Source organism: Hippoglossus stenolepis, chromosome 15, assembly GCF_022539355.2.
Source record: "Hippoglossus stenolepis isolate QCI-W04-F060 chromosome 15, HSTE1.2, whole genome shotgun sequence".
NCBI lineage: Eukaryota > Metazoa > Chordata > Actinopteri > Pleuronectiformes > Pleuronectidae > Hippoglossus > Hippoglossus stenolepis.
Window position 1 is genome coordinate 3,092,393 of NC_061497.1, and position 25,469 is coordinate 3,117,861.

Consider the following 25,469-nt stretch of genomic DNA (forward strand, 5'->3'; position numbering starts at 1 on the left):
TGAAGCCCAGGTCAACATGTTCAGATATTGTGTTTTGTCTGTCAAACAGTCGTAAATTCACAATGATATTAAACTATTAAATTGACTATCTTGTCTTTTAACACGAGTCGGTGAGTTTTGATGATGTAGATTTTAAGACTTGAGACCAAACGTGATATTTACAGACCCTATTCATAGACCCTATTACATAATCATAAAGGGCCCACAGCCCCCCCACCCCCACCTCTTCTAAGTATCACTATTAAAGTACTAAAGTTAATACAAAAATATCTATCTAACTTTTCTCCCCTTTTACCTCTCACCCCTACTGGTCAAGGCAGATGGGGTTTTTTTTACTCTCCACAGTCACCAAAGTGTTTGCCATAATAATATTGTAAGGTCTGTACCTGACTAAACAAATAAAATGGACTTGAACTGAATTGAAGTCATTTAACCTGAGTTGCTCTGATGTGAAAACAAACAAAAAGTGGCGTCAGAACCGTTGAGGTCAACTATAGAAGGTTTCAGGTATTTGTACTTTGGCAGTGAATTGAATCCACGGCGGGGATGTTTGAGTGGGGGGCGCGTGTGTTGGCCGGTCAGTGGCACTGTGGTCCTCTCTTTCTCATCGGGTCCGTGTTGCATTACAAAGGCAACAATAACAACAGCTGCACTTATCACACTGAGAGGACTTGACACAGAAACATTCAGAAAGAAAGAGAGGTGTTTCTCCCGCTCCTCGCTCACTCACTCCCTCCAGCCCCGTGAAGCTGTTGCACTTGTTCCAGGCTCTCGTCTGTTGTCAGTCTGTTGTGCAGCTTTATGTCAAGGCGCGGGGTTGTTGGCTGGTGTCATTTCTGCGCGTCAACAATAAGGAGCACGCTGCTGGAGCGACGCGTTTGAAATGAGCGCATTTCACTCAATGGGATTTTTATATTTAGCTCGGTAAGGGACGCGCTGGAGGAGCAGCGGGGCAGCGGGGAGAGGAGACCCCCCGATCCCACTGGTGGCCAACATTTTGAGCCTTTTCTCTGCGTCTCCAGACCCCAAAACTTGGCGTTCATACCGCGCTGTGCGTTATCAGGGTGTGTGCGTGTGCGCGTGTGTGTGTGTTAGAAAAAAAAAAAGGGGGGAATAGCGCAAATTTCTCTCCAGCTCCAAAAGGGGAAAAGATGATGATGATGGCCGGTGGCGGCGGAGCAGCCGTGGACCATAACGGGATTTACGCCGACCTCCACAGCCTCCAGCAGCCCCTCATGGAGCCCGATAACCCGGACTCCCGCAAACGACCGCTGGAAACTCCGGCGGAGGAGGCCGGCTGCACCAAGCGGACCAACACCGGAGGTAAGAGACGTACACAGCAGCCAGTGTGTTGCTGTAGAAGCCTTTACACGTAGCTGCATGCAAAGGAGCCACTCACAGTTTATAGAAGCAGATCTGGGCCGCAGTATCCTGCAGCACCTGTGCACTTTGAAAGCCTGACTTGTGTTTGTGACTTCATACTCAGCTCCATCCCCCAGCAGGGAGAGCAGACAGTCCGACTGAGCCTGTGAACTCCTCAGCTCAGGTCAGCTTTCCACATGAACCCGATCACCTGCCTGCTCCACATCTGGAGCTCTGCTGGGAACACTTTGATTCAGTGTGATTTGTATGTAGAGACTTTCATATCACAAAAGAGAGGTGTTTACACTCACCCTCAGTCCATGAGTTCTGTGGCTGTCCTCATACACACAGGGATCCCCCGATACTGTCTTGTGCAGAGGCCACACTGGTAGTCAAGTCAAACATCTTGCCCTGCAACTCCTCTGTGAATCCTGGATCCTTGGGAGTGGGATCCACTCCCCGTACAAATGCATCTCCCACTGAAATAGTAAACCTTGGCTTTATGATACATTAATAGCCCAGAGGACAGTGGCTCTTCAATCAAAAAGGGAACTGGCCTCAGTGTTGATTTGTAAACACTGACAAGTAACAGCAGGGGCCCCTGTGGTCTTTTGAGATGAGATGTATGCATGATTTTAGTAGATTTACTGTGAGTTATGTGGGAGACTTTAGGGACATTCCTTCTGCTTCAGGGTTGAAAATATGCTGATTTAGAGCTGGTAAATTAACAATGTCAGGAGCTAAATGTGCATTTGAAGTACAGTTTGAGGAAGAAAACCAACAGGTGAAACTCACACAACCCTGAACAACTAGCAGGGTACACACGCTGCAGCACTTGAAGCCAAGATCCCTATCAAACACAGGTTATTTATAGGTTGTGAGATGAGCCAAATCTCTGCATCTGTTTTGTATTTTTGTTACCCCCGTCCTGATGTTTGACTCACCAGCTTTTAGAAAGCCTCCACTGTAACACACTACACAGGAACAAATTATGATTCTGAAATGATTCTAATTAAAAACATGCTGGAGCTCCACATGCAGAGCTGGGCGGTGTAGCTGGTGTCAAATTAGGATTTTTCTTTGGGGGGGGGGGGAGCAGTTGGTTTCATCCCTCCCTGCATGAAAAATGAAAACAATCATTTAAATTAATTGATATTAACAGATGGGAAAATGAAACGGAATATCAGGGAATAGTGAGAACTACTTGGTGGGTGTGGAAGGAGGAAACTACAGAAACACTGCAGCACCATTTTAGCAGATTGCCTCTGGTTTCATTTTGTGGAGGAGAAATGATGGTGGCAAATATAGAAACAATGAGGTGTGTGCACACTTGCTTTATTAGTCATCGGTAAGATGTCGGTGAGGATGACGGCTGATTCAATATGCCAGTACTGTTAAGTCTTATTTCAGCTTGTGACTGTTATGGCGTGCACAGCTCACAGGGACCACTTATCCAACAACTTAATGTTAATTAGACGTCCACAGAGACAAACCAGTTTCTTCACCATATGTTGCAGAAATTTGTCTCTGTGCCCCCCCCCCCCCACACACACACACACGCTGCCATTCTGTGACAGCACCATTATATCCTGTTTCGAAAAGCACAAGTGCATCTTTGCCACACCTCACTGCACCTCAGAATTGTTATTTCAGCAGGACACATAAAGACCCTTGTGCCAGCAGACAGTATTTTAGAGCGGATCCAGCCTCCATATGTCCACTGTTAGTGCTCCGAAAACCACTTTCGAACAGGAAAGTCGCATGGTGTTCTTCCCATCCAATATCAGGGTGATATGAATGGCTAGATAGTGTGAAATTGCATTTGGAAAATCGCAACAGAAGATACAAAAAAGTCATAATTCACACACACTTTTTAGTGCTGTCATTTCTATAATGTTATCACACATCATTTTACCAGCCTGACTCCATCCTCTTTGAAGACATCGCTGCATCTCTGACTGCCAGACTTTTATAATCAGGAGATTCATTGTGCCAATGAAAATAAATATTTCAACTAATAAATAACTTCAAAGAGGCTTATTTCTTCATATTCAGGCACATTCATATTGCAAATAATAATGAGGTGCAGTGTATAATATATAATATACGTTTTGTCACCACAATCATCTTGAATATGTGTCAGGAAGTGTCAGGAATTGATTGAACTGGACATATTAAAGCATATTTAGTTTTTTTTTAGTTTTCAGTATATGAATTTGTTATGATTTGTAATGCTGACCTGACAGGGCCAAAAATGAATAGAACTGCTGTCTTATTTCCCTTTAAAATCTTATAGTGACACACACTTCCAAGTCCATGGTAACTGGTTTGAGAAGCACAGGTTATTAACCTTGAGTATTGCGTAAAAAAGGTGTGATTTTCCCATGTACATTAAATTGCTTGACCTGAGTGGTTAAACGCATGGTTACATGTATCACGTGATGATAGTCTTGGAGCTCTACATTGCTCTGCAAACATATTTAAGGCATTATTGACATTTCAATTGTACAAATTAGCTTAGACTTCTCGAAAAGTGTTATCATATGCAGTAGCTCACCAAAATGTGATTTATAGAGGTGAAAATGCAGCCAATCCACTGCTCACATGATAAGTATCTAAAAGGGTGACTCTTTGTTCCACAGACGGAGCTCAGGAACAGAGACGCCCTGTTAATGTTCACATGAAATGCACATTTAGATCATTTGTAATGACGCCTACACCAAACAGATGTTTTATATATATCTCGTCATCCAAGGCTTTATGTAATGTGTGTTAGCATCACCTCCCATTTTATGTGATCTTCATGTATTATATGTAACGGTGCAGACCCACAGCCTGTCTGCTAGCAGTGGTAGAGAGCCTGATAATCCTTAGCTGTCCCTGTAATCACCAACCCCTTGACTACGACTGATATTGATCACGTTATTCCTACCGAACTGATCATTAACATGACTGGCAGCTACAACAAAGAGAAGAAAGTGCATGCTCTTTCAGAGCCGAGCCCCTCATTATGCATTAAGAGCTGTGGACACTGAATGAGGGAAATTACTCTTCTTTTATCAGCATTGCCCCTCTCGCCTCAGAGTGAGCATCTTTCATTCATTTCTCTGTCTAATTACCCATACTCTGAGCCCATGTTGCTGGCAAGCATGCACCTTCCAAAAGGTTGTGTAGCTGAGGGATTAGGTATGATCTCGTAATGTAGCTAATGGAAAGGTTGGCACAGGAATGTGAGCTGTATTTCTTTTTTTTTTTTTTTTGGTGGGAAGGACACAGGTGCCCTTGCAGAGTGATGTGACGTGAGCGGACTGTGAATTTGCCAGGTGGCAGTGAAAGAGAGAATGAGAAGAATGGAGAGAAAAGGAGAGATGGATAGACCGTGAGAGGGAGTGGAGTCTACAGGGAGGCTGTGTCTATATTCCGGAGCATCTCTCAGTGAATGAGACCGGTAGAATTTTCTGGAAGGCATTCGCTACCAAACAAAACGGGCCACAGTGTTAGGGTTTGATTTGTGGATGAAAGCAGTAAGCAGCCAGGAAAAAAAGGAGTTCCTTTTTTACAGGTTCCCTGGAAGGCACTGTTAAATGAAGTTGAACCCCCACCCCCGTGTCCATGCACAGACAGTAACACACATGCACATTGCAGTTTTTACACACTTAAGATACCTCTCCGCGTAAGATTTATAGGCGTAGTGATTGGCTTCATCACCCCCCCTCCACCATTCTGCGGCACTGCCATTTGCAATGGTTGATGAGCCCCTCCGCCCTCTCAAACATGGCCGTCTAAGGGATTGGGGGTGGGGGAAAAGAGGAAAGGAGGGTGGGTGGCGTAAGGCACGCTGCCTCAGATCACTCCTCCTCCACCTCCTTCATCATCTGCTTATGTTATCCATACACCTCTTCAGCCACTGTTGAAGGTCACTCTACATGCGTCCCCATTCAACGCTGAAGCCCGCTCACTCAGCCACTTCACCTTTGTCACTTTTCGCTAAAAAAAGCGAGTGAATGGACTGCCATACTTTATAGTGCTGCGTCAAAAGAGGCGGAGTAGAGGAGAAAATTCAATTTTTTTGGGACCGGCTTCGGGAGGTGGGGACATGACGTGCTGGAGGGAGGAGGCCACCCATTGGCCGAGCGAGGTGTCAGTCCTGCGTGCTGCTGCAGACGGACAGGCCACTCGATGAATATGGATGAGAGCAGTGAAAAGGGTGATGCGGCAGGGAAGACCCCCCCCTTCAAACCGATGCAGGCTTGAACAATGCGTGCCGTCTTTCACTGAAAACACTGAGAGCCTGCATTAGCATTTTCTCAGACAATTGAGGCTCTGGCCAGCTGCAGGCATGGCTCGGATGCTGCGGTGAAATCTCTTTTTCTGCACCCACTGATGAATTAAACCTCGGTGAAAAAGGTCGACCGGCCGCATTCCTCAACACGACCATTGCACCTATGCCTAGGCTAATGTTAAGATCCCCTTTAGAGATTGTGTCCCGGCATTGATGGCGATCTGACAGAGGACTTGAGAAGCAGCAGATCTCAGAATGGGTAAGCCTCGAACTCTCTTTTGTCTGACTTGTTGAATTTATCCATCATGCTAGACTACATGCGGTTTCATACACCGCAAGCTCATTTGTCCATTATTGGTCATTTTTGTACCACCGTCCTTGCTGTCTGTCAGCAGCAGGTTAGTCCATTGACATGCAGAATGGATACTTGGACGGGTAGTAAGGAGGAGGGAGGACGGTCACAAGGCATTTCCTCCTGACCCACCCCCCTTGAGTGACTTAACTAAACACATTTGGCTCAGCGTCTGTGTCTCTCCTCCGAGCCATCCTTCCAGTATTGGAAGCAGGGGTTTGAACTAACACCCCACTGGCTCAGCTTCCCAACGTGCCCCACTGCTCCCGTTCCCTGGCGGACTGCAGCAACAGATTGCCATGTTTACTCTACCACATGACGCCATTAAAACCTGTTACTGTGATCTCAGACACTAGGACGGAATTAATTATTGAGTAATGACAGCAAACGTGGCTGTGAGGGTAATGGAGGGATTCTTAGTGGCTTCCTCCCCTGGTGGCTTTACTCTCGTTGAAGATGAGCAGAAAGTTACGCAGTGGGTTTGGGCTTGTCTGTCAACAACAGGTCTTTGGATGTTTGCAATCAGTATCATTCAAATTAAATTCTTTGTGTGGCTACGGCATCAGATATCTTGTGATAGGAGGGAGGGCTCAAAAGCTTTATGGCGACCATGTCAGTCATGCATGATCTTTATTTTTTCACCAAGGTCATTTTATTGTTATTCGTTTTGAGAAAAACAGAGAGCTGACTGCAATATAGTATGAAAATGTAAAGATCGAACAATGGCCGGAGATGAATAGAGCTGCTTATGTGATGTCCATGTTAAGGTTTATCTCGCATTTCTATTGTTAGGACGATCACAGAAAAATCGACCAGCACCTGACGTACAGTATATACAAGCTTTCAATGGGGGAGTAAATTTTGTGCTGTCACGTAAATGTGGATATAATAAGGTCTGGGATTTGGGATTTTCTCCACAACCATGGCTAATTAATCAAAATGAAAAGGGGATTCTATTAACAATTATGTCATTGTCTCAATAATTGTCAGAACCATTGGTTATGGGTGATGTGCACGAAAACAAGCCTGTGTCTGAATGGAACATGAGGAGCATATTAATGCAATAAGGAGAGGAGCTAACTTGTAGGCTGTGAAATTCCTTATGTCACAGTGCCATGTTAATTCACATCTGAATCTAATGAGTGCATTATAGAGGCAACAGGTCTGTTTGAATGCAGGGTGGTACACCTCCATCCATCCATCTTTCCTCCCCACCATGCCGGTCAAGCCCTTACATTCGACACCCTCCACAACCCACAGGAGGCAGCGACATGGTGACAGACCTTGTGGCCCACGATCAGAAATCGGAGGGATTTATCACTTGGAAATGCACGAGAAATCTCGTCATCCAAAGGTGGACAGTTCCTTTTTGCATCTCTGCCCGCTTCAGTGGCGTCACCCTTGAGGCAGCTGAAAAGAATTGAACATGACGTCATTGCATCGAAATCAGCATGCAGAGGAGATTATTTGTATCCGTGCGTTAGTGTAGTTAGTAAGCACCTGTACCAAGTGTTTACCATGACGTCATCGATATGATATATGAATGCACAGGGGAGTCACGGACGCTCAACATCCATAAATGTAATATTTTTGATGTCTTGTTGGCAGGTTCTTTGATTATATTTGGGTCTAAGCTCAATAGGTGGTTGATTGCGTTTTACTAGATTAGTGCACTTAGTGTGTTCAGGGTTTTCCTGGACAGACACTTCTCCCACTTTGGTGCTGATTAATTCTTAATTAGAAACTGTTGGGAAAAGGAACTTTCCCTATTGAAAGGGTGAAGCATGAAAGCTGCAAATTCTTCAAACTGATGTGCTGTCAATCACATCAGTTTGAATTCTACGAGCCACTGTAAGCTACAGAAGCCCCCTTCCAAAATGGAGGAGATTTAGACCATCTTGGCAGTATACCCTATGAACAAATCTGTGGGATTGGTTCCCATATGTTCTTCTTACGTCTGTTAATTAAGAAGGATCATTTTGGATTGGCTTTAATAAACTGCATGGATAATGACTTCATGTGTTTGCATATAGTCCTCTGTTTGTAACTTTGTCTTCCAGGAAAAACAGGATAGATTTTACATTCGGACTGAAGTGTTAATTCTACATTCCTTTTATTCATGTGTGAACAGTGATAAGTAACACTGGACTTGGCTATGTATTTAGCCAGAGGTTGCTAAAACTCCTTGAAAACAGTTAAAATTAGACCTCTGCAAACTGGAAAGGAGGTCATCATTTACTCCATAAGAAATCTGGGACAGAACACAGAACATGCCACCAATCTCCAATAAAATGTGAATGTGCTGAAAACTATAAAGAATTCAAAGGGTAAAATCTTCTTCCAGATGCCCTCCCTTAGCCAGAAGAATTCAGACACATCATAATGTTAATGCATTTCCCCCTATATCATATATATGTCAAAGCTGTGTGCGCCCATTGTGAGTTTTTGCTTGTTCAGGGTGTTGGGGGTTGGGTACCAGTATGGTGTATGTAATGCTGTACTGAGCTACTTTACATTATGTGACCCTTTGCCACTTTGTGTGTCTCCCCCCCAGAGGAGGGCGAGTACTTCCTGAAGGTGCTGATCCCCAGCTATGCAGCCGGCTCTATAATTGGCAAGGGCGGCCAGACCATCGTACAACTGCAGAAAGAGACGGGTGCCACCATTAAGCTGTCCAAATCCAAAGACTTCTACCCAGGTAAGAATGAACAGTCATTAGTTAAAACCAATCTATCAATCTATAAATATATGAGAGGAAGAGTTCGACTCATCACCCAGCTGAAGGAGTGATGGTTTGGTGTGAGAGAGCTCTTCATTTGGCTTTCCACAAATAGCTGCATTACATTTTAACAACACACCAATCATGAACACTTTGAACGTGGTTATCCTTGTGTCCTTGAAGGACTAAACATGCATGCCGATGTTACTGCTGTTAGATGCTGCATTCAAGTCTGCAGGCATATTCAATTTCAATTAAATGGCCTCTCTAGCAGGTTGCACCCTTCAGTGCAGGGTTGCTCTTTTTGCAGTGCTCATGGTACCATGTAGTTGCAAAACAAGAAATGGCTCGCTTTTCTCGAGTAAAGTCGGAAGAATTGTGCAGTGCTGCCATTTTATCCCCATCAAAATCAAGTGCAAATTGTGTCATGCAGAAGACATGTAGCGTACATCGGTAGCATTAATCATCCGGGAGAGTCTCACTCAAAAATGTCAACAGGAGAAGGATGCTCTAGCGGCTTGGTGACCCCTATCACATGGAGGTCAAAGCTGAGCCATCTTATCCTCCAAACACAAATGCCTGAGTTGTAGAGGAGTCTGGGTGTTTGTCCTTCATGCCTCAGTGGATTCTTCAGCCCGGTGAAAAATAACAGGTGCTGAGCGTTCCGCTGCTTATTAGGTCCAGATGTTTTTTGTGATAGCACATGCCAGAAAATAATCCCTCTGTAGTAGTAGTAGAATACTTTTTACTGTCTGCCTGATTGCCATGACTTTGTTTTCCATCATAATGGCTACAGTGATTATTGGACACCTCCTCTGTGGTTATAGCTGAAAAAGAGTCCCTGGTTTACTCTAATGTAGAAGGCAACATGTCGCACTACAGACAGACAAACAGCATGTCATGTTTGATATTGACCTGTCCAGTTGGGAGTTACAGGTGATATATTAGACATACAGAACCGTGGTGTTACGGAGTTACTGAACGCTAGGGGAGAGGAAGAGAAGGATTTTCAATTTTTTTCCCCATACTTTTTTTCCCCACCATGTTTCCTATAGTCGCAATGAAATGACGCCTGTTCAGAGGGCTTTGATCGAAATTCTCCACATGCTAGGCCCGCTACGTTTGAGGGAGAGAATATGACTACTTCACTGGCATCAGAACAAATGAAAGCAGGGACGGGTATCTTTACTTCTCTCTTTGGATTGCAGATGCGTTCATAGGCCACCACCTGCTTTGCCCATCCCCCTACTCATTATGGTGATGAGTGAGAAGAGGAGTTCAGGGAGAGGGTGCTGGCAAGGATTTGATTGGATGGTTGTTCTGGCCCACACAAGTAAAATGAAACGACTGCTACTGTAAACTTCACAGTAGATGAGTGCTACTTCCTGAGAAATCAGAAGAGGGTAGACCTTTATAAAACTGCTGTTCTGAGAATGATTAACATGTTTATCAGTCACAAATGTTTTACCCTCCTTCAGTGGTGAAGCAGGTTAGATTTAGGCTAACGTAGCATGCTAATACCGTTACACACAGTTCATACCCCCATCTCTCATCCTGCGGCAACCTGAGCACACTCCAACCACAGCACAATCACACACTAGAGAAATCAAGGGACAACAACCGATGCAGCCATTTTCTTCTGCAATCCTCTCTTTGATGGCTCAGTCTGAGACTCCCACCCACCTCACGTCTTCCATCCGTCAGTGTAAGACATGAAACCGTGAATTCGAAGGTCTTGATTGGAACTGTGCACTTGGGCCCTGATGTGGCGGACTGAGATGGATGAGCAGAGATAGTGAAGTCTGTGTATGATGCATGATTGTATGTGAGCGAGGGGACAGGGGGGCAGGCCTAGAAATAGCCTCTTTCAATCCCTCTCTATGGACATGACCCCTCTCCCAGCTGTACTCAAGCTGCTCCAACACACGCCAAGTTTCCTCTTTCCTCCTCCCCACTCACTATTTCTCTCTGATTTGGTTCCTGGTAGTTGGGAGAGTTCAGGCCAGATACGATTACATCACTGTTCTCTTAAAAAGTTGTTTGCATGCTTTCCTCCTAATCCATGGGTGCCGACTTTTTAATCTTCATTATTTAGTGTGAACCCATCGAGTATTGGCTGAATGACTTGAGCCTCTGTAAATGCAGCATGCTATGCATTCACCCACTCACAATGTGCATTCAGCTCATACACACACCCACTAACACCTACTTACACACATCCTCATATTTATGCAGCTGAGAGGGAGCGAGCCGTGGGAGTCCGCGATTTGAACATAAACTTAGAAACAAAACTTCAAACCCTTTGTTTTGTGCAGCTGGCCTCCGGCCAAGTGCGTGTATTGAGTTACTTTGTAGAGCACGAACAGATGAGGGTGTTATGATGTCACAGAAACACAGAGAGTATGTTTTCCATTATCAGATCATTAAAATATCAGTCCCAATATGTGACCTCATGCTTTAAAACACATTATTCCTCAGAGTAAGCTGAGGTAGTTCCTTTTTTTTTTTTAAAAGAGCACACAATGAAACTGCAGCACAGGAACTGTTGTTTTCCAACATGTTCCATATGTGGTGTACAGTCACTCATTCATGATCCATATAGGACAGTATCACCTCTGTCTAGGGTGATGTCATGGTTGGGGATTTCAAACAAATGGAAACTGCAGCCTTTTGTTTCTCCAGTGAACAACAGCTCTTCCTGGTGACAGTGTAAATTGTTATACTGCAGTATTCCAACATATCTCTGCTTTAAGACACAACCATAGTGTCAGAACACATCAGAGCATCTGAAAGCACAACATCAAAACAGCTGCTGACATTTTTTGGATTGGGAAATATGAGTTAATTAAATGGGCACTCCATCAATGTTATACTAAAAGTTTGTCATGAGGATTACTTGTGAACAGTTGAGTAATCTCTTCAGTGGTTCCAGAGCGAGCTTTCAAAAGTCTGGCAAAATAACCATGATGACATCACTTTTATATATCGGCTGGGCTTGGTCACTCTAAATTATTAACAAAAAGCCTGTGTTACAAAACTGGAGGTGTGGTGTTAACAGGATGTTGGCATTTAGCAGGAAGGGTCTACAAGATGCTATCCAGTGTTTTTGACTCCACTGAGAGGACTGAAATACCTTGGCCCAAGCTACTTCAAAAGTTCCATCTATCCATCCATCCATACGCCGCTTATTCTCTGAGGATTCCGGGGGGAGCTGGAGCCAGTGCTTCAAAAGTTGCCATCCAATTTAAGTCTGTCTCTCAACTCCCCCATTATTATGAAAGTGCAATACTAAATTTCCAGAATAGCTCTTTAAAAAATCAAGAACTCCCCATACTGTCTCTGCTGACTGTAACAACTATGCTAGCCACCTTTAGAGACTACAACTCAGGAAACAATAATGTACATTAAATTGTTAGCTATATGCAAACAAAGTGATTTGATTCTTCTATTAATGAACTCCTAAATTCATCTTCAGTAATCTTAGAGATTAAAATATAATTTTTTTAAATAGATAGGACCATTTTGAATTTGAAACACATTTTTCAGAGCTCACAGAAAAGGCAGACAACTACTGAGTTCCCACTGCCCGCTAGTGTCCAACCTAACAGACCGGAAACATTGTATAGGTGATTTGACCCTATCCTCCTGTGCGACCTGTTGCAGCATCTCTTGAACTATCGCTCCTAGGTATCCAACCTTCTTCTTCATTGTTAAAATAACAAATATGCAGAGTGTACTTGACCTTCTTCGTCATGATTTTATTATAATATCAAAGCTTACTAGACGTGATGCTTTGGTTCGGTTTTGGAAAAGATTATGGTTTAGGTGATAATAGGTACTTCCCTACAATTAGATAACCTTTGTCGTCATGGTTACAATAGTATACAGGCAGTTAAGGTTGTGGAACAGTTTGAGGAAACAAGGCTAGGGTCTCCAATGTTATACCTCTTTTACGCCAAAATTTGTTAACGATTAACTCCTTTCCCATTGCCAGTAGAAGGTTTTCCTTTTCTTCAAATCCCCACTGCGCCATGTACGAGCGCACTAAGGCGGTCTCTCACCTCGCTGTCTTGCAAATTGCCCCATTTACCCGGGTGTCAGGATTCCATCACTTCCATCACAAAATGACTTTATCATTTTGTACTAATAGCAACCAATACAAGATATGCAGTCATTGCCACATTTCAGAATTTTGCGAGTAAAACAGTTTTTTCAATCTGTTTCTTTGTTTGGCAAAATGTCCCTGGAGCCATCACACCACCCTCCACAGCTTGTGTACATGTTATTAGTTTTGTGCAGCTCCTCCATTTATGTTGCATGTTGCATTACGGTATACAGTGTCCATCATAACCACACTCAACAAGCTCGCTCATTTACTCTGCAAATTGTGTATTTCTGACATTCACTATACTATACTCCTTTTGGTTGCCCTATTTGTTAAAGGAGTTAAGTTTGGTGATAGTCTGCCCTTTTCAAATTTCAACGAATGAAAAGAACAAAACCAACAATGAATAAACTCAACTCAAATCTACTGTCAGTGTATTTAGGGTCAGATATCTCTTAATTGTTCCATAGGGCTCCATTGTTGTCCACAAGACTATTAAAAACAGTGAGCCACTAACAGTGAGCCACACTGTTTCACTGGGTGACATGTTCCCTCATTTCCAAAAAAATGGGCACTGTAATTTATTTCTGAGTCATTCCCTCATTGAGATCACCAACACCGCCCTGCTGCTGTAAGTACTCCGTACCAAAAGTGTATTAATCCATTGCTAAAATTAGTCCCCAACAAACGCTGTATTTCCTGCTGTTCGAGTCATATATGCTTAAAAACAACAGTAGTCACCTGTTTTATATTAAAAGTGAAACTACTGCATGTATTTGTGACCTGTGTTTGGAGATGTACTGTAAGTCTTTAGTAGAAACCAGTGGGCATGGGGCTGAGAGCCACAAACAGACAAGGCACTGAGGTGTCGAGCTGTTGACCAATGCTTTGTTGGTTTTTGTCTTGACATGATATTTTTTGACCTTAAGGAAGAATACAGACCATGACCAGCCTTAACCTTTAAAACCCATGAAATGACCAAAGATTACAAACAGCTGCAGCCGTTTAGCTCTGATCTATCCGAGCCTGAAACTCTGCACTTTGTGTCTGTACTCCTTCTAGTAGTAAAATCCCTGATGTATTTTAATGTAACACAGATCCTCCATTACAGCATCCCAAATCCTCTTGATGCTATCTAGTATTCTAAAGAGTCCCATAGTATTATGTTTCTTCGCCCATTTACAATTTACTGTTCATTTGTCTGTCTTAAAGCTTATTAGAATCAGGTATATGAAACAAATCAGTCTTTAGTTTAATGGCTTATTGCTCTGTTGTAAGAATCTTAGTTTTTTTTAAATACAGCACATATTGTTTGGAACTACTGGTCAGAATGTGATCTGATGTAAAAGTTTTCCAATTGACTATCTGATTTAGTGGATAAAAATGGCATGTTACAAAAGATCCCAGGATTTAAAATCTGTGTTTACATTTTGGTAAAGTGCCACATGATATCACTGTGACGCCATTAATATATTCAGTGGTGGGAATTTCAACAAAAACATTCCAGCTCGATTAGTAGTGTGAACAATTACTTTAAAAATCTGCTGATGTGATGACAGTGATACATTATGTGTCTGAATAATGAGAACAACCCAGAGCCAGATTGAAATCGCAGGAAAGCTCAAGCAACTGGAGTTGTGTTGAAACTCTCTTACTTCAGGATCAAGATAGAAGACCTGGGATTCATTGGTCTCTTGGGAGAAAGCTGAAGGCTGAGATGTGTGCTCTCTGGGGTAGTGACACATTTCTCTCCCCTACCTGCCAACAAGCGGACGTGCAACTCAAAGCCCAGAGCTTTTATTGTGCAATTCATCATCCTCAAAGAAAGACAGAAGGCAAAAGCTGATGCAAGCAATTCAGGAAGTGAAAAGGGTGGAGAATAAAACTTGAAATTTAGATAGTTTGTCCTTTTCACGGTTTCATGCCACTGACAAAGGTTGTAGTCACTCATCATGGTACATGGTACATGCATCAAACTCTCCCTCTGACCTGGGAGCTGTACTGTCACTGTGTGAAGACCAGTCTAAATGCTTCAGAGATGTTTAACTTGAGGTTTCTGTGCCAACCAAAGTAAATGGATATCCTCATCATGATGTAAGATATATCATAGATTTTCCAGGGCAATATGCCTTCTAAGGACATGTTGTGTCACTCAGTATGGCCACGTTTGTTACATCTGGGTAGAGCAAGCAAAGAGGTTGATCCAAGTAAATTTCCAATAAGTCAGACATCACTGTGACCACATCTTGGTTCTAACTTTCTCATACTTTATATTCTGTGTGTATTGTTTGTATCCATGGCTGCATACACAAGAGCACACTTCACATTAACATAAATCATTGAAAATGAGAGTAAAAGGAAACAACAACCACTGTTTTAAATGTCTGATTCATTTATAACAATTGCAACTGACTAATATGGGACTTTCTAAATATCCACTGTAACTAGTTCATTGAAATGTCCATGCATGTGATTAAAATACTTAATTGCATTATCACTTTGGAAATAATGTCATAATGATATAATGTGCTTACAAATCCACAACAGGTAATCACTTTGTCAAAGTTAAGAATGGAAGGCAGGTGAAGCACAGTAACACACAAAGGAGCCAACTGTGCTTCTCCCTGAAGCTCTACTTCATGTATAGCCAGTTTGTGTATTTTTCAGTAGGAATTCATTTGGATATATTTTGATCTCCCAAGTTGACAGTCAGAAATGTGGTAACATGTGCAGGACTACTGTCTCAAGCAGTGTTATTTAAAGTTATAGTGCAACATGTAGTACCATATGGCTATTATAGAATATTCAGGGTAACTAAGAAAATAAGGTCAGTTTCAGGTCAGATGCCCGTTCCCCCATTTTACCCAATTACAGTTTTCTACTGCTTCTCCTGATAGGCTTAAACTGACCTATTGATTGTTTAAATCCATTATTAGACATGCCAATGGTATGAAGCCAATCCAGTCTGACTTTGACTGATTTCTTTGAATTAATTCATTCATTTCCTGAGTGATTTCCTGATAAATGCCCAGAGAACAGATGTGTGCCTTTGAGATTCTACTGAATTACAGATGAAAATTTGAGCGATGCAGTAGAGCAGCGCTGCTCCGACAAGTGTTCACCTCATTAGCTTGCTTTTGCCATTTGCAAATATACCTGATCAATGTGGAAGATGCGACTCTTTACTCTCACTAAATCATACAGATTTATGTCATTCTTAAGTCATCTGAGAAAATCAGCCAAAGAACGGTCAAATGTTAAAGAGAGCGAGGCCGGAAGGTTGATACTAAAGGGGGAGCGTTTTAAATATCTTGTGAGGAAGTATAAAAGACTCGCTGTTGCATCACCTGTTTCCAAAACTCAGCCCCTTTACCATGGTAACGGAATGCCAGTTGGATTGTCAATGTGGGTGTAGAGAGAAGCCTAGAGGAGGAACAAGTGTGTGTGTTTGGTCTGTTAGAGCTGCTGGGCAAGGCTCAGCATTACAGCACTGAAAGAGTTACATCATTGAAGAGGAATGAGCTGCCCCTTCGCTGCACCCCCTTCCCAACCACCCCAACCCCATGGCTCCCTAACTAAGCATGGTTATTTTTTGGGATGTTTCTCTGTTGATTGTGTAAATGGAAGTAGCGAGGAAAGGCTTAGTAATTGGTTCCTCTTTGTGAAATGTGAACATTTTTCATTGCCAAGACATCTTAATATAAATAGATTCCGGTCCAGCCTGAGCAAGTCCTTCAAATCTGCTCGTCAAGTACGCACTCAGAAAGCATTATAGTAACCGATGTAACAGACTTATGTTTGTCCTCTTCCTCCTCTGTCATCACAGGAACAACAGAACGTGTCTGTCTGATACAGGGTACAGTCGAAGCTCTCAATGGTGTTCACAACTTCATTGCGGAGAAAGTCCGTGAGATGCCCCAGAGCGCCCAGAAACCCGAACCTGTCAGCATACTGCAGCCACAGACCACCGTCAACCCTGACCGCGTCAAACAGGTGAGATACTGTACAGCCAGTGGGTCTGAGGGTGTGTGGTCACTGTGTGGTAGGAACAGGTCACTTCCAGGAGACCTTGTTTATTAGTCTTATTTGTTCTCTGGGCCATGACCCAGAGTCTGGTAGGGTCAGGAAAATGTGAGGGTATGTGGTTATTTTTACCTACGATCTTTCATAGCTAGACAGAGCTGTGTGGCAGCTGCAGCCTAAACCCCTGGGATTAACAAACCGCTGAGTAAAGCGGGGGCTGGTATAGTACTCTGACTCAGTGTAAGATATCACTTTCTCTGTTGGCCATTTATTGCCGTTAAATCTGTCTCTTATTACATTTTATTGCTACCTCAATCTTTCTATTTCTCCACAGGCCAAATTGATCGTGCCCAATAGCACGGCTGGGCTGATCATTGGCAAGGGTGGAGCCACAGTGAAAGCTGTGATGGAGCAGTCAGGGGCTTGGGTGCAACTCTCCCAGAAGCCAGAGGGCATCAACCTCCAGGAGCGAGTGGTAACCATCAGTGGGGAGCCTGAACAGAACCGCAAGGCTGTGGAGATCATAGTGCAGAAGATCCAGGAGGACCCTCAGAGCAGCAGCTGTCTCAACATCAGCTATTCTAACGTCTCGGGTCCAGTGGCCAACTCCAACCCCACTGGATCCCCCTACGCCAACACGGCTGAGGTCATGCCCAACGCGGCCGCAGCTGCTGCCACTGCCTCCAGCCTTCTGGGTCAGGCCGGCTTGACGGGAATGGGTGCCTTCCCCACCGCCATGTCTAGCTTCTCTGGCAATGACCTGTTGGCCATCACCTCAGCCCTCAATACATTGGCCAGCTATGGCTACAACACTAACACCCTTGGCCTTGGCCTCAACCCTGCAGCTGCCTCTGGGGTTCTTGCTGCAGTAGCAGCTAGCGCTAACCCAGCTGCTGCTGCTGCAGCTAACCTGCTGGCCTCCTATGCCAGCGATGCCTCAGGCAGTGCTGGCCACCCTGCTGCAGGCCTTGGTGGGTTCTCCCTGGGTTCTCTAGCAGCTGCTACAGGGGCTTCCAATGGTTACCTAAATGCTTCATCCCCGCTGATGGCCTCCTCTCTACTGGCAGCAGAGAAGCTGGGAGATGGGGCCAAGGACGTGGTTGAGATTGCTGTTCCTGAAAATCTGGTTGGTGCCATTTTGGGGAAAGGAGGGAAAACGCTGGTCGAGTACCAGGAGCTAACAGGAGCCCGAATCCAGATCTCCAAAAAGGGAGAGTTCATTCCTGGTACTCGGAACCGTAAAGTTACCATAACAGGGTCGCCAGCCGCTACACAAGCAGCGCAGTATCTGATCAGCCAGAGGATCACGTACGAGCAGGGTGTGCGTGCTACCAACCCACAAAAGGTGGGCTAAAAGGAAAAAGAAGAGGAAAGAAGGAAAGGATGAAGACAGAGATAGAAGGGAATTGAGAGGGCCACGATGAATAGAAAAAAGAAATGTCCAAATATCTGTTCAATATTTCAGTAACAAATGAGAGAATCACAAAGGAGGAGGTGGGGGAGACAACCAAGATAAGTGTGTGTGATATGTGAATGTGTTTTAAGGACTGACGTCCTGATGTTTTTTAAAAGTTTGTCTCGAGTCCTTTTGATGATGGTGATCAGAGTAAGCTGAACTGGTCCACTGCCAAGCTGCAGATTCAAGGGTGAAGCCGCAGGGTTTCACACTTCTCCAAAACCTCATAGCTGTTTTATTTTCCATTTTTTGTTTGGTTTTGTTGGTTTTAATTTCAGTTGCAAACCTCAGCTCCCGGCGAGTTGAGCGGGTCAGATGAAGTTCCAGCTAATAGAGCTGTTCTACAAACCTTGCTCTTTGTATACAATGCAGAAGGCATTGTTAACAGGCGACAGGTTTTATGACATGCACCTGAGGTCATCTCAATCTATGGGGAAGCAATCTGAGTATATTCATGTCTACTTTCACATAAGTTGAATTTTGGCTCATATCATGATTGACGTTTCTAAATTTGGGTATTTTATATTTTCATCCTTTATTTATTGACATGGTCTCATTCAAACACAAATAGATTATTTAAACCTGCGAATGCAGGTTGATCTGAATGTAAAAACAATATTAGCCTGATGCTATTTTTTATTTACAGGGATCAAACATTGTGTTGCAGTGAAAGAAATGTATAACTCAAACCCAGGCTGAACTTCACTGTTGCTGTCTGCAAGAATAGTTCAGGGGTTAAATAATCAATGTGAGAGGATAGAGGAGACACACAGGAATGTATAAATATATTTTACATGAACTTACATAGATAATGCTCCCACAAATGCACAAACACTGAAACATATTTGCATATTCAGCCACAGCTACCAACACAGAAATATGTTTGTTGTTTAACCCTTTCTTGGTGCTATAGGATTAGGTTCATATCTCCTTAAACATGAAATCTCTCTGGCGACCAATCTCGTTACTTGATTAGACAAATAAGCTGATGTATCATCCAGCCATTAGTAGCCCATTAGATCTGACCCAGCCTCTCCCCTAAAATAACTGATTTCAGCGTTTCATGATGGAAAGCAATCCAGTCTCCATCTAAACTCCCAATGCAGGTCTTCTTTTTTCCAAAAATTCTCTAGATTTTACCTGACAGTGTTTTTGCCTCAGTCGCACATTTGTAACCCAAGAGGAATAACTTAAAGCTCAGTCTACCTTGATGCAGTGTCTAACCAGTTTAGTTCACAAAGGGAACAAAGCACTACAAAAGCATGTTGTGAAGAAAAGCTGTATGAACCAATATCTGTGAACAAAGAAGCGATTGCCTTTACATTAAGGGTACCAAATAGTCAAAAGACGTAAACTAATGAAAGGGAAGTAGACTGACACTTGAAAAGAAGGTTTGGGCTCATTTTTTCTTTGAGCCATCCTTCCCAATTTGCATCAAGACATAAAAAAACTACAACTCTGTAGTTCATGCCTGTTATCGTTCCCGAAACATGTTATCGCTCACTAACTTCATGTGGCGCACATATTAAAACATAGCAAAATGTTTTGGCATCATTGTCTGTTACGGGCAATTGTTTGTCTAATGCAGGGAGGCAAATTATCTAGAGCATTTACAAGCACGCAAAGATTACCTTGGCTTCCTTCTGTGCTGCTATCCATGGTGTTCATCCTGAGTACACTGGGTCTCTGAAGACTGCACTGTGAGACATTACAAACACAATGTAAAGCGTGTCTGTCCCTGCATGGGATGTGAGTATATTTTAATGTGCACATCTGTGTCACATACACAAGACGTACCAATACTGACAAAAGGGATATCACCACAAGAGCATTCTCACTCCAGCGTCTTGTGATGTTTTTGTTTACTAGTACTAATGCACTGCATTTAAATTAGCGGACATTTTTCTGGTCAGAGAACCACAAATTATCCCCCAACCACATTTTCTTGCACTGTTATTCTCCAGCCCTATTGCGTCCACTTCCAACACTGTATCGAGACATCTTTCAATTCTCCTCATCAACCCAAGCTCTATGATCAGCTTCCTGAGTACACGGCTGTGAGGGTTGGTGCTGAGTAGTTTCCAAGAAAATCAGAACCACTCCCATTTTTGGGGAAATTTAATGAATAGCCTTGTCTTTTTTCATTATCACAATTCTTGTTTGAAAGTAAATGGATTTGCAAGTGTTTGAAACAACTCTTTGTGTCCGAACATTGTGCGTGCCAATTGCAACAGTAAGCCTTTCTTCCTAACTGAAATCGTTCCTTTCACTACATGTCTAAAAGGCTTCACAGTCATCCATAACTACAATGTGGCCACTAGTGAAATCTTAGCGTAAGATAACCTTTTACTGCCCAAGATTTTAAGCATATAATAGGATACAAGCACAAAACAAGGGGGTGTTTTATCAATGCAACTGGACTGCTTGCCTGATCAATACTGATCAATACGTTGTGCCAAATACTATTTCTCTCTGCGCCTCATTAGCTTTCCTCTTTCTCTCGACATTTTATTCCCCTGCATGTTGCCGTTTCTCGCCGTTCTGAAAATTCCTCCTGTGTCCTAATCCCTGTCTGTGCTTCTTCCTACGCTGTGCTCTCCCCCTCTTTCTCCTTCCTCCTGTCTTGTCTTCTCATGGGTGGTGTGTCGGGTGTGCTGCTGGTGGGAGTTATGCACTACAGGTCATAAGGGTATGAAAATATTTTCCCAGGCCGCAGGAGTTCACAAGGCTAAAATGCACAGAAAACACCTGCCTCCAAAACTGTGACACCCACCAAACCAACCAGCAACATTAGCTCAAAGTATCAAATTCCCTCTATAAGAAGAACAAGTAGGGTTTAGAAAGGTTCAGACTGTGAACTATGGCCTTTTAAGGAAAGAGAAAGTGTTGTTTTTTTCCAGAAGAAGGCAAATCTTGGTTGAATAAATATTCATATGTTGGCTGAACAAACTGAGCTCAAGCCTCAGCCTCTAAACAAAGCATAGAACGAACAGAATGCATAAGATAGCGAGTGTAAGGTGGGAACTCGTTTGTGACCTCAAGCCGAAACAATGACATCCTTTATGCATATCCTCTTATCTGAAAATGACTAGAATTCATTTCTGTGGAATACAATATGTCATGTCATATGATCTATATGTACTTTATTGTAGCTATTCTAGTTTGTAGTCCAAATGCAGTCCAGCGTTGTCGATACAATGTGAACTATGTTATATTTGTGTGGATGATGAGAGTGCCAACTAAGCCTGATTAAGATTAGCTTCGCGATTTGTTTGTGCATTATGATGACTCATCATCAGCCGGTGGTGTCCATATTTCTGTCATTGATGATTTAGTTTGACAGTAAGAAAATGTAAAGAATATTGGAAGCAATATAGTAGCATGTTGTCCTGTTTTGTGTTTTATGTCTGTTGTATGAACCTTTGAAATTACTAAGATTTTGAATGAATAGGTTTACATGTACTTTTTGTAAGTTATGAAAATGCTGCTATTTGATAAGTAAACTATACAAAAATATTTTAGTTGAAAAAAATGTCTGGTCTGTTTAGAAACATGCTCCACAAGGCTGGAGCATAAAACGAGGTGTATAGAATACTATACAGTATTGGTAAGATAGTAAAAGTAATAATAGACTCCATAGTACAACCTGTGCCAAACTAGACCTCTGCAGCTTCTGAAATTGTAGATGTGCGATCAAATGTTAGATATCAATAACTTGTTTAGAAGTGCTGATCAAGTGCCAATCAAACACTGTCTTTTAAGTTAAGAAAAGATAATCAAATACATTACTTAAGAAAACAAAGGACAAAGAACTTTTTGTGCATTGTTTTATCCCATAGGTACATAGACTAAGAGTTAAAGATTGTGATTTTTATGGATCCATGTTGTTTTACACTCCATGCATCCCTTGTGTGTTTGTTTGACCTGTGGCTTAAGTACTGCTGTTTTCTCACAAATGTCTCTATAGGCCAGCATGGACTAAGCATAACATGTTATAAGCATTCATAACATAACATTAACAATCAAAAATGTGTTTGTGGAGTTAGGTGTTATCTTTTTGCACGTCTTCTATTGCATGGTATCAAAGTAAATTATGGAGGAAAAAAATTACAAAAATTTGCGAGGTGTTCTCGCAACATTCAGAGACATAACACTGCATGAAGTCAAATGTAAAGCACTTAAGTTTTTCTCGCCTCATGTTAAAAAAAAAAAAAAAAGTTGGTTTTTTTTTTAATGTTGTGAGTTGGGAGGGAGCTCATTATTGTCATGTTGGCCCGAAAAAAAAAAGACACAGAAACACACACACACACACAGACACACACACATCTCAGATCAAATTCTCATCGGTTCATCGAGTTCATCTCTCTACATCATCAGAGAAGATATTTTCAATTTTAGGTACAGTGGGGAGTATTACAAATGTGAGACAAGCAAACGTGAAAATGTTATTCAGTGCATTGGCTCCTTGTGTTTTTTATTTAGTTTTTTTTAAAGATACCAGACATGCGTTTGTTTTACTAACAGGTTGAACCTCATATAACCTGTCCCATGATATTTGTAGATTTTTTTTTTATGTCACAGCTTGAAAGCCCAGATCTAATCTATGAATGTACCCATTTACACTTTTTAATTTTATTTCTGTCGAATGTTATTGGTCTTCAATGTAAATTCAGGGCAGGAATGTCAAATACATGTAGAGTTAATATCTATGTCAATAACAGATTTCAGCTATAGTCAGGTAGGCCTCACACGGCCATAGTCATGAACCAGATATGTTTTAACACAACTTCCGATTCGCTGTCAACATTATCTTGTTTGTTTGGTGTTGCATAAATGCACTTTACTGATCAGTGGTCATATTGGCTGTGAAATGAAGCAAACCATGTTGTCTTTCAACAGTTGATCTTTTTTTTTGATTTATCCTGCCATTATTTGCTGTTACACTAATGTTACTTTAATTTATTTATTCCCTGATCCCGTTGGGTCTCATGAATGATGGAAAGGGCTGGAGTCTCAGACAAAATAGAAAAGTTACACCTGTTCCCCCACTTGAAGGCTTCTCCTTCACATTCCCTTCAGCAGAGGTTTGTGTCAATCACTGAGTGCTGTATTTTTAACCAACAGGTGAAACCATGGGGGATGTGTATGCTTTTGTCCTTTTTACTTTGTTTTTTTTACTTAAATTTGTTTTATTTAAGGTGGTTTTCATTTCTCCAGTAAGGTGGGATGGAAGCACTGGGGTGGATGTACTGCGGGATGCAGGCTGGACATCTGGCTGATATACACTGTCAGATCTGAGAAACATAATTGGCACCAGCAAAATGAAGATTGCCTCTGCCACCTCAACATAATGAAAACCACAGAGGAAACCTACTAGACTTGGAAAAGCCTAGTGACGTGAATGATATTTCTGTCCCATTACTTTATGTTACAAAGCCCTGTTGTTGCATTTACTGCTTCACACCTGAATGCCAAACGAACTACAACATCATTCCAAAAGTTGTCACGTTTGTTTTTATTTCCACTCCAAATGTATTCCGGACGTTCATCCACCACCACCACCTCGGACCCCCACGGAGCCCTTTCACAGGAAGGCTACGACTGGTTTTAACCGCTACAAACTGGCTATAAGGCTGCTTGCTCCTCTCTTAAAACCTCTTCTACCTGAGCGTCACAATCTCAGCCTACACGATATCACAATTTGTGTTTCATTACAATGAGCACCCGCTACCGTGTCCACTGTTGAAATGGATTAAGGTATTTCTGAGCCCTTTCGTCTGAGAAAATACAGGATTCTTGCCAACCAGACATGAGGCCGTTTTTGTCTTTGACCCTCTGAACCTCCCATGAACATAAAGTTGACCTTCTCCATCCCAGAAAACTCATGTATGTGTTGGATTTTACACCACTTTTACTGTCAAAGTCTGTGAGGCTGTTCTTTTCGTTATCTGGACAATTGTGCAGGGCTGAACGCTTGCTCAAGTGTAAACTGAAGAAAGCATGCCAGTACCTTGCAAACATTTTCATGTCATTGTCGATTTTCTTTAGGATCGATTTTACTTCGTTTAACCTCTGTTCTTTCCATCTCAGAAAAAAATGGACTGACAGCATAAGATCATATATTCCGACCTAAGCAAAGTGATGTTTTGTTGATTGGGTACATCTCTCTTGGATATTAATGACAGTGGTTCGTTTGTTATAGGGGAATCTGTGAAAGTCCACAGTGTTAACTACTAAAAAGGGCTTTCTAGGACAGCATTTATATGTCTTTTAAAATGAAAACATCCTCTGAATATTCAGAAATGAGAGGAAAATGCCTTCTTGTGCCATTTTAGAAAAAGTGAAAGCTTTTAAATGGCAAATATTTGTCAGCAAGAGTGCCAAATAATTCCATACTGAGCCAAAAGGCTACCAGCCTACATAAGTAAATGTTAGATCACAGGAATGGTTACGTCCTGTCTCCACTCCCCTTGAAAGACATCACCCTAATTGTACGACGTTTGAGCTCATGTACTATTATTGTTATGCTGCCAGTCTGTTTTCTGCTTTTGTCAGAGAAACATCTCAGAAGCAGTATATTTTCTAAATGATACACTGTTGATAAAAAGACAGCAGCTACTATGGCGAGAGGGAATGAGAGGATTTTAAAAGTGTCATTGTTTTTATTATTCGTTTATTTGAACATTATTCATTAATAGATTTAACGGTAATGACTATTTAATGTAACTGTAGTACTGTGTTTGTAAAAGAAATTCAGTGAGTTGTGTTTTATGACTCGTGGACTACCAGTGAAGTCAGCATTTCAGTGTTAATAATTGAATTGTTTTTTAAAGATTATTTTTGCGACGGCAACAAAGAGTCATTATAAATGTTCATTTTAACATCACTTGCCTTCTGTTGCTTTTATTCTCCACCTCATCTCTCTATACTCAAGAGTTTATAGGGTTACAACCAACATGTTTATGACCAGATTGATTTCTGGAGGGTTTAATCTAAGAACATATTAAATGGGAATCACTTCTCTGTTTACATGCACATAATCCCCATATAATGAGGAATCCAATTTAGGTGTAGTAGTGAAGTGGTGAAAAGCAGTATAAAATCCATGCCTGCTTTTATTTGGTGGTTGCACTTGTGCACCGATAGCAGGGTGATACTGCATAGCTCATT

General features: G+C 42.2%; 1 protein-coding gene across 2 annotated transcripts; it reads left to right on the plus strand.

The window, feature by feature from the left end:
• The first annotated feature begins 560 nt into the window (after positions 1-560).
• Positions 561-25,185, plus strand: nova1 (NOVA alternative splicing regulator 1). Of its 2 annotated transcripts, none has more exons than XM_035179314.2 (4): positions 561-1,323; positions 8,551-8,694; positions 16,647-16,813; positions 17,178-25,185. In XM_035179314.2, the coding sequence occupies exons 1-4, from the start codon at positions 1,152-1,154 to the stop codon at positions 18,195-18,197; spliced, it is 1,503 nt and encodes a 500-aa protein (XP_035035205.1). In that variant the 5' UTR covers positions 561-1,151; the 3' UTR covers positions 18,198-25,185. The 2 variants fall into 2 exon arrangements, with proteins under 2 accessions (XP_035035205.1, XP_035035207.1); XM_035179316.2 differs by lacking the exon at positions 561-1,323 and adding an exon at positions 5,567-5,903.
• The last annotated feature ends 284 nt before the right edge of the window (positions 25,186-25,469 follow it).